Genomic DNA, 18,025 nt, shown 5'->3' on the forward strand with positions numbered 1-18,025 from the left:
AAATGTACTTAGTTCAGGGATATGTGTATATATACAGCCATTACAATGAAACGAAATATTATATAGATTTGACTTTTTTTTTCATTTTAACATATAGATAAATTGAATACAGACCAAAGAAAACCTGTTAGATTTACCCCTGAATTATATTTTATTTTTAACCACTAAAGAGGGTTCAGACTGCATTATTGAAACAAAACCAGCAAAACAACTTCTTGTCTTGTTTTATTCAGTCGGCTGGAGTTTAAATAAGGTCACCTAAAGTGCAAAAACTTTTACTCGTACCTCAAATAAAAAATAAAAAATCCTCTTCATCTTCCCTATGGAAATAAATGAGTAACTATGATACCCGCTATGATACCCAGGTGTAGCTATAAGTTTGATCGTTTTTTTGTTTTCTTGGTAAATTTTGTCATTATTTATAAACAGGTTAATTTAAGGTAAACAATTATCAACCCAGTTGATTTGTCGTCACAAAAGTATGCATTTAAGTGATATTAAAATAATCCTTCTGTTAAATGAAAATCGCTATTTGTTCATTGACGTCATCATAGCGTAGGCTACAGTAACACAACGTACAACGTTAAAATAAATTACAGGGCTATAAAAACATAACTGCAGTTGTTAACGGTACATGACCATTTTTTGTGCTTCGGTTCAGTTAAGCAGACACTACTCCACAAATCTTTGTTTCTGTCTACACTTCACAGTGTATTCAGGGTTACAGAAGGGGGCTCTCAGAGTAAGAAACCGCCCCTTCTGCTCTCCTCCTCACTAAAGTAACCAGCTGCATTGTCCAAACAGCACTGCAACAGCTTCTCTCCTCTGTCTTATTGCCAAGGTCCTCGCTCGACCACTGCTGCTGTGAATGGCCGAAACAAAAACAAAACGCCGTCGCTATCTGCACGCTGATATGATAACTAAGTTACTCACGTATCAACTTGGTCGCGTGTCTTTTGTTCAACAATCTCCCGATCACAGCTCCCCCGATTTGAAATTGCTTTCGATTTAGCTCAATCCGATGGCACTCGAATCAGTCTTGATGTTCTAGAAAAGTTTCACTTCCAGAATCGAGTTGTCAAAGATCCTCGCGTGAGGTGAGTGACAGCTGGCTTCATCAGTGTCCCTGCTGTGTGTCGCTCACGGGTCTATTCGAGCAAGCATGTTTCTGCCTCTTATTAGGTTGAATGATGCTCGGGCTGTATTTGGCGAAGGGATCTCCGCATCATTTCAGTCTCGTGTGAGTCGGTTTGATGGAATATATCTGCCCCATCCCTCTCTCTCTCCTTTTCTCTTTCTGACAGATCCCCGCGCGAGCGAGCAAGCTTCACACACTACAGCCCGTCACATGCTTATTGTCATCAGCTTCCGTTTATTAGCTGCGCTACAGATCCGTCAAGTGAATTACAGGGAATTAAATTGCGTATCTTATCATGTGTAACATTACAACGCCGACAGAAAGCTTGGATGAACTTCACGATCCATCAAACATTGCCCTTTCTTTTACTATGATGAGGTCCTAAAGCCCGCCGGTTTCATAACACACTATTCTCAGCTTCAGACGCCACGCCCACAGACCGCCTTCTGCCTGATCTCAGTCTAATGTCTTATTCATATTGCACACAAAACTGAAAACACTTTCTGATCAAATCTGAAGTCAGATTACCTCAGGTCTCATTCACCCACGAGAAAACATTACGATACAAAGCACATAAGATTAAAATAATGACATATGATGTATCACGTTTGCGTGAACGGGGTGTGTGGAGGTATGCCAATACATACGCTGACAGTCAGGTAAGGCAGCCTATCATAATCCTCGGACCTAGGAATATGATTGGACGAACATTTTATGGTCCTAGACCTTCCATGGGCGGTATGAATATATAAATACATTTAGAACGTTTAACTTAGTATTTTCGGGATGTGAAGAGACTTTCAACCAGCATAAGAAAAAACATTTTTGAACCAAATCACCCACCCTGCCTTGAAGGATGAATTTATCTCTTGAATTTCAGATTAGTCTTTATTTTATATCCCCGAAGGTATAGTTTTGGTTGCAGCATTTATTGCATATGGGCAGTTATTTACCCAATTTCGTCCAGTTAAAAGTTATGTACACACGTTCTGTATAAAAACACATACACACATTGTTATATATTTTATTACATAACATTTATTTTAATTTTATTTCCATTTTATTTTCAGTTATTTTAATGTATCAGTTTTTTTAAGTTAAAGTTGAAGTTAAAGTTCAAATTTCATTTGAAGTATTTTTATTAAAATTTTAGTTAACTACAATAACCCTTGAATATAAAATTCAATTCAATTCTAGTTTATTTGTATAGTGCTTTTCACGATACAAATCATTGGAAAGCATCTTTACAGTTTCTACATTATACTGTATTTAGTAGTAGATTATCAGTGGTGATAAACTACAGTAACACGCATACACGTTATATACACTATACAATAATATGACAACAAATATGCAGTTTCAGGCAAAATAATGGACTGAAAACGACTGACACTGGAAGCGTTTTCTTTTTTTGCAGTACACGTTCATACATACACAAAATTTGAATGCAATGTATGGTGCAAAAATAATAAGAGTATGGTATTCAGAGCATAATCCCCAACCCTCATAAGACTGTGTGAAAGAAAACCCAGTCTAAAGCTATTATGCTTTTAATATACAGTTAATTCAACCTGTTGAAAGGCAAGGTAGCTGACCAAGCAACCTTATGCCTGAGTGCCTATAAATTTGAGAAGCAATAGCATCATGCCCCAAGGGTAATGACAAGTGAGTTCATTTATTCAAAAGGTCAAACCCATCTGTTCCTTCCACTTTTGCCTATTACAGGCTAATCTGAGTCTACAAGATGCTCTGATGTAAGTAATGGGTGGTGAAGTAAGTTAGCGTGCATGTGCCAGTGGGAATAGAGGTTGTGTTGTATCTAGGTACCCATAATGCTGAGCAAAGAGCTTCAAAGGAAAATTCTTGTCTTGGGGGAACGTTTGGAGATTGCAGCACTTGTCATGGTGCTCAAGGTGCAAAGAGGACATAGAGGTAACCAAATGTGCCACTGCCTAATGATGATTACACGCACATCGAATCCAAAGAAAAACACATTCACTATCACACACAAGACACATGCAGGCCTACACATACACAAGGACTCATTATGTAGCTACTGTGCAATTTTCTTTTTTTCCCTGCCTTTTCTCTCTCACCTTTTACCATCAGTGAGAGTATCCTTGCGAGTTCCATTCAGTCTTTTCACAATAATACTCTGAATGTCTGCTGTTGAGTTTGCTATGACTCATACCACTCATTTAAACCAATGCTTTTAATATGCTCGCACTGCCGCCAAATCAAAGAGAGAGAAGGGGGTAAGAGACAGAAAAGCAAGAGATATAGACAAGCAAGTGGTGGGGTAAAGATGGGGGAGAGAAGGAAAGAGGGATTGGCTGTCAGACTGATTTATCAAGCTGAAGGAAGAAGAAATCAAAAACCAATCCATAAGCCTCGAGCACAACTGCGACAAACAGGCAGCTTTTGAAAGCTCTATGTTTGAGCACTGAGAGAGAGGAAAAGAAAAGGCAATATGGTGGGATTATTGCATCACTTCTCAGGACAGCCTCACTAGCACGAACTAAAATATATGGCTACTTCAATTTGATACAGTACAGCAAGAGAGTCATGTTGATTCAGTTATTGCTCTGACCGATTCAGTTCAGTGAAGTCAGACTAGTCTTTTTGAATTTTTAGTTAAATAGTTCAGGAATCAAACCACACTGCTCACAATATACTGTATGTTTTTGATTCACTAAAAGAGATGGGCTCATAAGACTCATTCATTCATGAATCAAACTACAATGGAAGAGCTGTATGTTTTTGATTCACTAAAATGAATGATCACACTGATCATGTTTTTTTTTTCCCTAAAAAAGAAATGGCTAATGAGAGTCAATCATTTGGGAATCAGTCCACAGTGGTCACACTGTATGTTTTTGTTTCACTAAAAATATATACATGCATGTTTGAATCAGACTCATATGTCGCATTTCCAGTAAAAAGAAAAAAGAAAAAAAAAGAACCAGGTCTCAAGAGACACTGGTTTGTGTATTTCTTTTGACATTATAAACTGGTCTACAAACAATAATGCAGTTATACTGCTAAACTACTAAAGATACTCTTAAAGGCACTGTTTAGTCAAAGACGAGATGACACAGATTACATCAATATGCAGCTTAATTATAGGCTCATTTTTAACAGAAGAAAACAGATTATGCTGCTTAATCGCCCACACATCCACTGAGTGAGCAAGCAAAATATCAAAAAGTTTGAATATAGTCCAATATACTGTATAATACAGATACATGGTATACACAAGTATATTATATTTCGAGAAGAAATTGGGTCAGAGATGGAATATGATTTTGGCAAAACAAGGGGAAAATGATGTGCAGCTATTAATATTGAATAAGGTGTTTAGATGCATGCTTATTAAGGGATCACAGCTAGTGTGTGGAAAAAAAAAGAATAAAGCCAGTAAGGGGGAAAAAAACTGGCGTATTATATAAAATGGTTCTGACATACTGAGATACAACAAAACTAAAATTAAAAGAAAGATGAATCCGAATACATATTAGAAAAGGCTGAGAGAGAGAGAGAGAGAGAGAGAGAGAGAGAGAGAGAGATGATGGATAAATTAGGCCTCAATGACAAATCTAAATGTTACCTAATTCTAATATTAAGCACTAAATTACCATGTTGCCCATCTATATAAGATCACATTTGTTCTTTACATTTTAAGAAATGCAAGAGATTACAGCAATATTAAATGTATAGTTCACTCAAAAATAACAAAAACTTTTCAATTTTTGGGTGAACTATTCCCTTAACTACGAATTTGTTAGCCAAACAAAATATATATATATATATATACATACATATATATTTTGATTTGCTTGTTTTGCATCATCTTCATTATGCATGATTGTAAATAAAAAAATGATATAATATAGGCTACACTACTGTTCAAAATTTGATAAGTTTGATAATTTTTTTATTATAATATGCTAACCAGTGCTATATATACAGGTCCTTCTCAAAAAATTAGCATATTGTGATAAAGTTCATTATTTTCCATAATGTAATGATAAAAATTAAACTTTCATATATTTTAGATTCATTGCACACCAACTGAAATATTTCAGGTCTTTTATTGTTTTAATACTGATGATTTTGGCATACAGCTCATGAAAACCCAAAATTCCCATCTCAAAAAATTAGCATATTTCATCCAACCAATAAAAGAAAAGTGTTTTTAATACAAAAAAAGTCAACCTTCAAATAATTATGTTCAGTTATGCACTCAATACTTGGTCGGGAATCCTTTTGGAGAAATGACTGCTTCAATGCGGCGTGGCATGGAGGCAATCAGCCTGTGGCACTGCTGAGGTGTTATGGAGGACCAGGATGCTTCGATAGCGGCCTTAAGCTCATCCAGAGTGTTGGGTCTTGCGTCTCTCAACTTTCTCTTCACAATATCCCACAGATTCTCTATGGGGTTCAGGTCAGGAGAGTTGGCAGGCCAAATGAGCACAGTAATACCATGGTCAGTAAACCATTTACCAGTGGTTTTGGCACTGTGAGCAGGTGCCAGGTCATGCTGAAAATGAAATCTTCATCTCCATAAAGCTTTTCAGCAGATGGAAGCATGAAATGCTCCAAAATCTCCTGATAACTAGCTGCATTGACCCTGCCCTTGATAAAACACAGTGGACCAACACCAGCAGCTGACATGGCACCCCAGACCATCACTGACTGTGGGTACTTGACACTGGACTTCAGGCATTTTGGCATTTCCTTCTCCCCAGTCTTCCTCCAGACTCTGGCACCTTGATTTCCGAATGACATGGAAAATTTGCTTTCATCCGAAAAAAAGTACTTTGGACCACTGAGCAACAGTCCAGTGCTGCTTCTCTGTAGCCCAAAGTGGCTTGACCTGGGGAATGCGGCACCTGTAGCCCATTTCCTGCACACGCCTGTGCACGGTGGCTCTGGAAGTTTCTACTCCAGACTCAGTCCACTGCTTCCGCAGGTCCCCCAAGGTCTGGAATCGGTCCTTCTCCACAATCTTCCTCAGGGTCCGGACACCTCTTCTCATTGTGCAGCGTTTTTTGCCACACTTTTTCCTTCCCACAGACTTCCCACTGAGGTGCCTTGATACAGCACTCTGGGAACAGCCTATTCGTTCAGAAATTTCTTTCTGTGTCTTACCCTCTCGCTTGAGGGTGTCAATGATGGCCTTCTGGTCAGCAGTCAGGTCGGCAGTCTTACCCATGATTGCGGTTTTGAGTAATGAACCAGGCTAGTAGTTTTTAAAAGCCTCAGGAATCTTTTGCAGGTGTTTAGAGTTAATTAGTTGATTCAGATGATTAGGTTAATAGCTCGTTTAGAGAACCTTTTCATGATATGCTAATTTTTTGAGATTTTTTGGGTTTTCATGAGCTGTATGCCAAAATCATCAGTATTAAAACAATAAAAGACCTGAAATATTTCAGTTGGTGTGCAATGAATCTAAAATATATGAAAGTTTAATTTTTATCATTACATTATGGAAAATAATGAACTTTATCACAATATGCTAATTTTTTTAGAAGGACCTGTATATAAACACAAAACAGTTATATTTGGAAGTATTATTGTAGTTTCAAATAACTTTAATATATATATATATATTTATTTATTTTATTTATATATTATATTTATTAATTTATTTTTTGGTAAAAAAAATATTAAATTTTTACTAATTTATTTTTAGTAGCCATCACCAGTTTTCAGTGTCACATGAACCTTTATAAATCATTGTAATATGCTGATTTGGTGCTCAAGAAACATTTCTTATTATTATTATTATATTATTATTATTATTAAACTGTTGTGCTGCTTAATATTTTTGTTGAAACCTTGATACTTTATTCAGGATTCCTTGATGAATAGAAACTCAAAAAGCACAGCATTTATTTGAAATAGAAATCATAAGGATGTAAAAGTCTTTAGTGTCACTTTTGACCAATTTAATACATAATTGCTGAATAAAAGTATTTAAAAAGACTTACTGACCTCAAAGTTTTGAACAGTAGTTTATTTAGTATTTATCGTCTATTATTTGTTTCGCATGTTTACATGATCTAATAAACTCCAATATCGCTCAAGAGAGCTTAGTCATTTGTAAATCACACGTTATGTCAGTGATTGGGTCTGGTGAGAATAATTAGCCAGGTTTAAAGTCTCTGTGGTCTCAGAGTGTGAAGACTAGCTTGGATCAGCTTAATTAGTGGAACTATGGGCCCCTTATTGCCCCCAAGGAGGACCTATCATTTTGCTGCCTGCCTCAGTGCTCAACAGGCCCTATTCAAATATAAAATACAAATGTCACGTGACTCGACGGCTGTTCACAGGAATATAGTAAATGGCTTTGCCGTTTTATTACGTGGAGAGACTTTCTCTCTCAGTGACAGATCAGTGGACTTACCTTGGTCTCGCCAATCAAAACTCGTTTTTTGATGCACTGACAAAGGACGCGAGGGGCCTGCGTCTGATTAACTAACTGTACCTTGAAGTTGTCAAAGAATAAACAGCATGTAGATTTTCAGTAATTACGATGTGCTAACTACACCACAGAAGAGAGTCCTTTAAGAAACAACTCCGCCACAGCATAGACGAGTTATTTAAATAGTTTTATAACATTGAGAATCCCACTGCGTATCTTTACAGGTGCAAATGCGAAGCGTTCACCAGTTAGCGAGCCAAATATATTATATGATATTAGTGTCACCTCGTGGCAACTAGTGGGCATTGCACTCAAAAGTCCAAACTTATTTAAGGTAGGCTACGCAAAAATAAAGCAGCAACACCATGGAAATAAATTAGAAGATAAATAATCTTTATTTGACATGTCTTTTTCATATATATAAAATTATGTATCCACAATTAACATTACCAAGGCGTTTACAGAGAATTCTTTCTCAGCAGTGGGTGCAAAGCTCCAGCCGGTTTGTGCGCAGGCAGAAAGACTTCATCTCAGGACCACACTGTTCTCGAGAACAAATGGAGGGAAACGTCATTACAATCTTGTGTTTGCTTTCCTGACTGTCAACCTTTTCGAGAGTGTTCATAGCGAACAACTAAGAACGTTTTGGAATGAAAACATTCATTATTGTTTGATGAAAACGGCATGTAGACGAAACCCCAACAAAAGACGTTCAAGAATGTGAAAACATTTTTTTTTTTTTAAATGTGGATTGAAATAGATTTTCGAAGTGGACGTCCAACTTTCTGCTTAACACACAGACATTTAATTTCTGTGGAGCCACAGTACCCACACCAAGCCCTTCAAGAGAACGACTTCATAAGCCAGTATTGACTACTGGACTCTGTGTGAACCACAAGATGTTCCTTTCCCAGAACAATCATCAAACAAAACAGACAAACAAAGAAAAACTACAAATCTTCAGACATTCAAACCCAATTATAGTTGCAAAAAAGCAATTCTTATCTTTATTTTACAACTCCTAAACTAAATTTAAAAGACACAAAAACCCTGCAACCTTTAAAAACAAACTGTAACAATGAATAAACAACCTCCACTGTTCTACAAAATATTCTCCATCTTTAGTTACTTGAACGCAGAAAGAAAAAGAAAAAAAGTTTTGCACTGTTCTCTTCCGGGTGGTAATGTTTCATTTAAGTCATTATTAAAAAAAAGTAAATATACTGTATAGGTTATTAATTACAGTAACAAGGTTCCATGCAATCAGGTATTTAGTTTTTTTTTTTTTACTGAGTTCAAGGGATCAGTAGTTATTAGCAAGCCTGTACAAAGCCTACACTTTCTATTGGTGCAGATGCTAGTGTGATGAAAATGAGCGGCCTTGCTGCCTCATGTCAGTACGCTGACCTTAAAGTTACATGGTAATATGTTGCCATTGGAATAGCTAAACGTGTGAGAGCACATGGGACACAGAGCTTTCCTTTTAAATAGCATTTACACCACTCACATTTGTTACTGGCAAAACAGATGATTCTAGGCTGTGACAAAATGATGCTCACATCATTGTCACAGCTAACAAGCGGACAAAGACTCTTCACACTGTGGTTTTACCACGGCAAGCATAATGACACCAGGCACAGGCGTACTGTAGTTGGTTTGCCTATTTGTCTGATAACCGCACACCAGCATTTCCCAACAGATTGATGAAGGCATATGATACCCTTAACAGCAAAACTGACAAACTAAACCACCTGGGTTCTCTCAGTCGAATACATTATTATTACTTTATTTAAAAAAAAAAAAAATGCAGAGTTCATCAAAATTGCAAGAAAAGCACTAGCGGTAGAGAGTCCTCCCTCTGCAGACATGTTGTACTGTACGTCAAGCATGTAAGCCCCACTGTGTTAAGGATGATTGTGTGTTCATGATGACGATGTCAACTCAACTGAAATGAACATGAGGAAGGAAAACAAGAGCAAATGGAAAAAGCCATCTGGCAGCATACGGTATTAAAGAAGCTTGAAAAGTGCAGTTTAGGACTGCAGAGTCTCTCACTCTGGTTAAATTTCAAAGGATAAGCGAGGAAGTGAGTGAAAGTACATTCAAGTCAGACCCCTGTACTCCATAATGAAGATGCATGTGTTTGTGTGGAGGAGTGAGTCAGAATGTTAAACATCAAAGATGTCCCAACAAGCAATTCTGCAGATCTGGACTGCCCTTTATGTCAAAGAACCAATCTGTTTCTTTCCTCCTTCTTCCCTCTCATCATATTTAAAACCTGCCATAGATATTAATACTTACAGCATATGGCAGGCTGCACCACATTCGGATCGATTTACTTGCAGCACATAGTTACTAGTGTTCAAATGGAGTTCACTCTAGAGAATAAAATAGGTGGAGAAGAGAAGGCGGCTGGGATAGGATCAGTTTGTGTTTGTGATCCCGTGTAAATATTTTGGACAGTTTTGACATTTTTTGTAGGTAAAATAGATACCTGGGACTATTATTTCACATATACTTCAATCTAAAACGAAGCATGTTTCAACATGCTCAGGTTTACATGTCACTTATTTTAGACAATTTTTTTGCAGTGCAGTTTAAATATATCTGCTGCCAAGTTGAGCCTTGTGTAAACAGTTATCTAAATGGCTAAGAGGATGAGCTCTCAGCACTGAAGGTGGCCACCCCATCTGTAAAGAGAAGAACTAGAGAGAAACTGGAGTTGACCACTTAAGAAACTGGCCATTCTGTCCAAACACAAACATTCACACATTAAAAGACTCCCTTAAAGCCATCTCTATCCTCTCTTTTTCAATTGTGTAAAGTTAATTATTTTGTTTGTGAAGTATTGTTTCATTGCCCCCCCACCCCCTCATGAATTTAACCCGTAATACCCAAATGTTTAACGTCAAACCTTCTTCTGCTCCCTCAAGTGCACCAGAAACTGCCCTACTATTTACAGCAAGGATATGAAAGCTTAAAAGCAAAATAAAAGAAAACAAACGGTCACACAACTGCTTGACATGATGGTATTAGGCCCATGCACATGCCAACACACACGCACATGCCTAATCTCTCACTCTCTCTCTCTCACACACACACACACACACACACACACACACACACACACACACACACACACACACACACACACACACACACACACACACACACACACACACACACACACACACAGTAACATAAACCACAAGCCCTGCTTGTTTTAGTGGTGGCTGGACATGCAGTGAAGACACGGGAGGAGTGATGATGAACTTGTGTGTGAATGTGTGTGTATGGGGCGTAGTCTGTAGAGCTCGGAGAAAAAAAGGTAGGGGTGGGCGTGTGTGTGTTCATGTGTGTCTGGAGGAAGTTGTCCTAGAATTTCAGCTGCCGACTCTTCCTGTACTTTTCCTCCTCTTCACCTGTAGATCAGGAAAAGAGAGAGAGGGAGAGAGCAGTTATATAGTGGCTCCAGGAAATGAAGACCAAAACAATGAAAGTGATTTCGAATCGGACAGGCTGTAGTTAAAGAAAATACCTTTTAAAAGATGAGAGGAGAAAGTTAAACTGCCGGAGGAGAAACAGATCGGAAGAAACAAACAGAAAACGTCAGTATAAAAGAGACAGAAGCATTGACTGGAATATTAAGAACAGACACATCAGAGACAGAAATTACATGTTAGCCACACATAAAGAGGGAAACGTTCTGGTAAGAAGGTTGTACCTTCTAAGTGGTGGCGGGAGATAAACTTGAGTGCCTCATCCAATAGGATGACAGGAATTGAGATCTTGAGGACTACAATCCATTGGGAATAATGCAGTGGAGTTACCTGGAAGATCAGCTGGGGAGCACAAAAGGAGAAATGAGAGGTCTGAAAAGAGAGAGAACAATATTTCCTGGAAACACTGTGCATCATTATAATCACTGATTCTGCAAATGTATTTTCAATGGTCACTACTGTTTTTATGAAACCCATTCAGTGTAACTATGAGGATGATGATGATGATAATAATATTATTCAAATATATAATTAAGATAATAAAGGAATATAGAAGTATAATTATGCTATTGTACTGTACAATAAAAAAGTACCTACTAACAATAATAATCATTTTAGGTAACACTTTATTTTAAGGTGTCCTTGTTACAACTTAAATGTACTTACTATTATTTTAACAATTAAATAGGCATAATTACATGCAAGTAACCTTAAGCCAAACCCTAATCCTAACCCTAATCATATAGTAAGTACATGTATTTAATTAATATTACTCAGTACTTACATCTATAATTACACTGTAACAAGGACCTAAAAATAAAATATAAAGTATTTTTATTTTATAGAAGAACCGTAAAATTTCAATGCTAACATTTACGGCTGTCTTAATTGGTAAGATTTCAAGTGTTTAAACCAGAGAAATTCTATTTTTGGAAAATCACAGGGAGACCTATATTTATAAATGACTCTCATTACACATTTGTGAAAATGGTTGGTCTATGTTGTATTTTTAAAGACATGGTGGTTTGTGTGGAGCAGCAGTATTTTAAACGGAGACATTAAGAGTCACTGAAAATGCTAGATCACAAGCTGCTTGCCTGTAAGAACACAGTGCTGCACTTCAAGCATTGAAGCCAGCAGCTTTTTTGTTGGTATTGTTTTTACAACTCAGAAGGTGGTTCTGCATTTACATGATCCACATAAAAAACAGAAACTGCATTTGGAATGACATGAGGCTACAGTAACTAAAAGCCCATACACACGGAGACGTGTTGAGCTGTATAGTATTGTACAGGCATTTCGTGCTGATGGATCCATTTTTCATAACCCTACATCTTTCAAGGTTTATGTGCATGCTCCTAGTTCTTCTCCATTTTAAGTGTATCTCTTTGGCATAACTACAGTGCCACATACTGGTCTGGTATGTATACTACATTGTTTTGAGTCAGTTTCAGTCGTTTCATGTGTACAGAGGTATTTCTTGAGATGAGTCCGTGTTTATGGAATTTTCTTTTTTTTTTTTTTTAAACGAGAAAAAAAAAAGATCACATAGGGAAAGCTCTGGCTTCGTGTGGATGAGCCCTAAATGTAGTAAATGATTAATGGTTGTTTAAATAAGTAAATACTTTTCATTTTTGAGTGAACCATCTCTTTAAAAACTTTATTTTGCAATGTGGAAGTGAACTATTTTCTGTGAATGTGCGAGACTTCCAATTCAGATCAATAACTTGTAAAATAAAGCATAGCCAATGGTAAAACTATCCATGCTACAAATTAGTGTTTTTAAGATCATATATAGACTAATGATATTGGAAGCCTTACACATTCAAGTTACAGTTTGCTACACTTGCTCTTACGTTACAAATAAGGTGAATAATGACACAGAAAAGAGAGATGTTCCTGTATAATGTATATCGCTCACCGGTAGAGGCTCCACATACAGGATGAGGAAGTGTAGAGACAAGGAAAGAATTATGGCCCCCAGCAGCCATATATTCACCCAGGGTGGCATTCTTAGCAGAGACTGATTCTCTGACAGGCTGTAAGAGAGAAGAATAAGAGGCCTTGGGTCTAAAATGACTAGAATGAGTATTCCAGTTACAAAGTAGTCCTTTAAGTTATGCTCACATAAAAAATTACAAAAGGAAGAATGGAAGTAGCAAAAAAAGACATTTAGGCCTACTATTTTTAAAGCAAATTAACTCAAGAGCTGTCACAGACCCAGCACAGCTCCACCGAGCTCATGAGACATCTGAAAGGTGTTTTACAGTAACTACTTGGATGTATTGAAAGAACACAGTTGATGCAGAGCTATCACCATGGCAGCAGATCTTACCTGTTAAGAGCGTTGAACATCTCTATGGTAACAAGCACAGAAAGAGCCATGGTGGTGGGGTAACGTGACTCAAAGACCTCACAGTCAATACCCTGAAACATGGGGTTTTCTTCTGTACACTGCATAAAGTGCCGCTACAGACAAGAAGACGACAGTTTATAATCAGTGTGGGGCAGTATCACCAGCCATCTTAAGTATCTTCAAGGTTTTGTTTTCTAAGTGGCATCATTCTTAATAAAACAGAAAGGTTGTGCTTTAGTGCATCTAATATATTCACCATATAAGATGCAAGAGCAATAAGAAAGGAAATTGTTTGACCTATAGTCTTTGTGACCTTTGAGGGACTAAAGTGATATCACAAAGAGCAGCTGTGTAGCTCATCTTGTGAGATCTGAACTCCCTGACACTGAACAGCTGTCTTTATTTTAGAATATTCCGACTAAAAACTCAACATTTTCAACTTGTTATTGTGGCATGAATCCTTGGTGGAGCATTTTATTCCAAAACAATCCCAATCCTCTTAAAGAAAACAATATCATTGGGATTTCTTTAACTTTAGAATGCCGCTATAATACTGTATGACTCTATATTACTTTCTTGTTAATATTTTGTATATATTTTATTGTTAACATTTTGTATATACATTTACTCACATTTCCACTATGTAATGCATTGTGTGACCCCACTATGTACACTACACTGCCTATCAAAAGTTTGGGGTCTGAAAGATTTTTATTATTATTATTATTTTATTTTTTTTTATAAATTAATTTTATTCAGCAGAGGTGCATTACATTGATCAAAAGTGACAGTAAATTGCACTTATGTCACAAAAAATTATTAAAGTTCACCCAAAAAATTAAAAGAGATGGAATGAATAAAGTCATTATTTTAGTTTTTGTTTAGCATAAAAGGTATTCTCATAGCTTCATAAAGTTACGGTTGAGCCACTGATGTCACATGAACTATTTTAAAGATGTCCTTACTCTTTCTGAGCCTTGACCATTGTAGTTCCCTTGCTGTCTATGCAGTGTCAAAAAGCTCTCGGTTTTCATCAAAAAATTTTTTATTTGTGTTCCAAAGATGAACGAAGGTTTAACAAGTTTGGAACTGCCATTGTGTTATTAATAAAGTTATTATTTTTGTTTTTGTGCCTGAGCTCATTTATAACATATTTCTAAAAGTCTGGCATATCATTTTTCAGAAACCCTTCATAAATTAACTCAAGCAAAACTGTACTTCATAAGAGAAATTATCCTATTCATTGAAATAAATCACTGTTTCTTTTAAATCATTGACTCACCAGCTGATAAAAAGACACCTGTGGCCCATTCTCATCAAACAAATACCACCAGGTTGCAGCGCCGACAGTGCCTAGACCGACGTATCCTAGAAAAAACAAGAGTAAAATACTTCCAGTGTGATTTGATGCTTCATAGAGCTGACATGCAGTTTTCAGGGAAGAACTGTAAGTGCACTTAAAGTGGCAAAAATTGTCAATAATATTAGATTCTATGGAATAACCAAGATATTGGATTAACCTCCAATGGCCAGGTATCTGAAGAACAGCCAGCCGGAGATGAGAGGCTCCTTAGGGTTTCTGGGAGGCTTGTCCATGATGTCCAGATCAGGGGGGTTGAAGCCCAGGGCAGTGGCCGGCAGACCATCTGTCACCAGGTTCACCCACAACAACTGGACGGGGATCAAAGCCTCAGGAAGGCCTAGGATGGCTGTCAGGAAAATACTGTGATGGGGGAAAGTAAGGAAACCAGGTGAGTGTAAATGTGGATAGGAAACTGAGGCGCTACAACAATCAGGCTCTCACTCACCACACCACCTCTCCCACGTTGGAGGAGATGAGGTAACGGATAAACTGCTTCATGTTGTTGTAGATGGCTCGTCCCTCTTCCACTGCGGCCACAATGGTGGAGAAGTTATCATCTGAGAGCACCATCTCAGAGGCTGACTTAGCAACAGCTGTGCCTGAGCCCATAGCGATGCCAATTTCAGCCTTTTTTAAGGCTGGGGCATCATTAACACCATCACCAGTCTGAAAGTGAGAACAGAGTGAAGTATGAGGTTTAATAGACACAAACTGGCTTTCCACACAGCACTTAACATTTGGCCCTTCAAAGCCCACTTTGCTCGATAAACTGGATTGTGCCATTTTATCAGACATGCATTTGCTCTTTTCTAAAGAAAAAGAAAAAAAAATGGAAAAAGTTCTGCATGTTTGATAATTTCTGTAAAATGTAATTAAATCAACACAACGAGTGTGTTCATTTGCTCCCAGATAAACTGAAGTTCTTTCATTTCTGTATTAATCAGGCTAATGTGCAATTTAACAGTTTATTTTAAGACAAACCACAGATTTTTTTTTTTTAAATGTCAGTTCATTTAAAACAAAACAAGACTCACATATAACTCAGTACCTCCAAATCAATTCTATGGTATATTCTATAGAGTGTATTTGTGTTATCAACAGTAAAAAAAAAAACAAGAAAAAAAAAAGGGGGAAATTATCTAAGGGTAAATTCAAAGGCCATTTGTTTAAACAAAGTGGATTCAAGTAAAGATTCAAAACATATTATGCTTATGAAAAGACTTAATGATCCAAAAGTAAATAATATTTGCTCTTTAGTAAATGCTTGTAACAGGATGAGGATTAAACGGGTCAAGTAGAGTATGATTAAATATTTGTTTTCATGTTCTAAAAGAAGCAAAGCAGCCTCTGTCGTGCACATTGACGTCTAGGAAATACCTCATGTCCCCAAATGACAAACAGACACATGCATACAACAGAGCTGGAGGCGACAGCGTGTGAACAGGAAGAGCACTGAAATGCTCTCATAACTCCAGCAGGGAAAATTAGCATAACAGACAAGGCTGTCTGTTTTTCTGAGAGATGTAGGTGCTGCAGAATATTACATTATTGCTAAGAGACTTGAGAATAGAATCAGAGACTTCATCCTTCACATGATCCTCTCAGCTCTCTGATTGCATAATTGCCACCTTAACTCATATTAACAGTTCATCTGACAGGCTGTATTTAAAGGTATTCATGCTTGGTAATGAAGCATATTTTCTTTTACTCAAACCAAAAGTATAGCAATTAGATTATACAATGATATTAATGTTAAATGTAAGGATAATACTTAATAATTCCATTAATTTTCTCATGTTACAATACAATACAATTAAAAAAATAATTTTCAGCCCAAAAGTTTTGCACATCTACTAATAGTTTGTGAATTAAGAAAATGTACAGGCGATGTTGCAGCTTATAGTAACCAATTAACAACTTCCTTTCACTTTTTTCAAGTCAATTTTTTGTAGATGGTTGTTGTTTGGCGTTCATTTCAGACCCTCTTTTAATGTATTTTAACAGTTTTTAGTTTTTAACTTTCATGAAACCACTATATCTCACCATCGCTGTGATCTCATCAAAGGACTGCAGATAAGCAACGATCTTTGACTTGTGTGCAGGCTCGACACGGGCAAAGCACCGTGCCCTTTTCACAGCTTCTCGCTGGGCCTCTGGAGTAAGGTCATCGAACTCCCTGCCTGTGTAGGCTCTTCCTTCCACATCTTCATCCTCGTTGAAAATGCCAATGCGTCTGCAGATGGCCACAGCGGTGCCCTTGTTGTCCCCAGTGATCATGATGACACGTATACCAGCCTTACTGCACAGCTTTATTGAGCCAATCACCTCCTTTCTGGGCGGATCCAACATCCCCACACAGCCAACAAAGGTGAGATTTGACTAAAGAGATAATCAGATTACGCATGTTATCACAGATATATAAATTTACATGTACAGTGGCTTTACAAAATACTAAAAAATTTTTTTTATGGATTTAATTACATTAAACAAAGTCAAACCAGAAGATGAAACAGTACAAACAAATATCACACATTACCATTAGAAAAAATATCTTATTTCATTCATTTTGTGTTTATTGCATTTATGATAGCAATCTATATACAATTTATCCTGACTGGGTTAGGGGTTATTGGAATTATCTGTGAATAGAATTTATTGTTTACCCATTGATGAAAAATAAGTATTAATTATAAAAAAGAAAATATATATAAACATTGCTTTTAATAACTGTAATAATCGACAATTGTACTGTATATAGTACATAGTCAATTAATTTGTAATTGTTTTAATAGAAATAAATATTAAAAACAAACAATAATAAACATTAAATAACAACAACAACAAATAATAATAATAATAATAATATAAATATTATATATATATATATATATATATATATATATATTTATTCATTTAGCTGACGCTTTTATCCAAAGCGACTTACAATTGCTAATTATGTCAGAGGTCGCACACCTCTGGAGCAACTAGGGGTTAAGTGTCTTGCTCAGGGACACATTGGTGTCACACAGTGGATTCGAACCCGGGTCTCTCACACCAAAGGCATGTGTCTTATCCACTGCACCAACACCACCCCCATATATATTAACAAATAAAAAATCTGTTGCTTAAGTGTTCAAATACTTTTTGGCATCACTGCACATAATAATATACACAATGAATTGAATAAAAAAGATAACTGGTAAAACTATTGTCTGGAACATGGACAGATGTTTATAAAGTT

At 36.8% G+C, this 18,025-nt stretch overlaps 2 protein-coding genes across 6 annotated transcripts in view; both read right to left on the reverse strand.

The window, feature by feature from the left end:
• The window catches only part of LOC132141283 (calcium/calmodulin-dependent protein kinase kinase 1-like), a 75,219-nt gene extending 73,718 nt beyond the window's left edge, over positions 1-1,501 (reverse strand). For both annotated transcript variants that reach the window (XM_059550667.1, XM_059550665.1), the window contains exon 1: positions 934-1,501. The gene's annotated coding sequence lies outside the window, so the exon portion shown is untranslated. The remainder of the gene's footprint in view (positions 1-933) is intronic.
• A 6,436-nt stretch (positions 1,502-7,937) lies between these two features.
• Positions 7,938-18,025, reverse strand: part of LOC132141304 (sarcoplasmic/endoplasmic reticulum calcium ATPase 1-like) — a 58,951-nt gene continuing 48,863 nt past the window's right edge. Inside the window, exons 14-23 of one of the 4 annotated variants that reach the window (XM_059550709.1) lie at positions 16,828-17,163; positions 15,230-15,450; positions 14,942-15,144; positions 14,704-14,789; positions 13,401-13,534; positions 12,987-13,104; positions 11,290-11,407; positions 11,104-11,132; positions 10,710-10,987; positions 7,938-10,633 (exon numbers count right to left, since the gene is read on the reverse strand). In XM_059550709.1, coding sequence (XP_059406692.1) covers positions 11,128-11,132; positions 11,290-11,407; positions 12,987-13,104; positions 13,401-13,534; positions 14,704-14,789; positions 14,942-15,144; positions 15,230-15,450; positions 16,828-17,163 — 1,221 coding nt within the window. In that variant the 3' untranslated portion in view covers positions 7,938-10,633; positions 10,710-10,987; positions 11,104-11,127. The remainder of the gene's footprint in view (positions 10,634-10,709; positions 10,988-11,103; positions 11,133-11,289; positions 11,408-12,986; positions 13,105-13,400; positions 13,535-14,703; positions 14,790-14,941; positions 15,145-15,229; positions 15,451-16,827; positions 17,164-18,025) is intronic. The other 3 variants (XM_059550708.1, XM_059550707.1, XM_059550706.1) reach the window with 3 other exon arrangements.

The sequence above is a fragment of the Carassius carassius genome, chromosome 5, assembly GCF_963082965.1.
Source record: "Carassius carassius chromosome 5, fCarCar2.1, whole genome shotgun sequence".
NCBI classification, from domain to species: domain Eukaryota; kingdom Metazoa; phylum Chordata; class Actinopteri; order Cypriniformes; family Cyprinidae; genus Carassius; species Carassius carassius.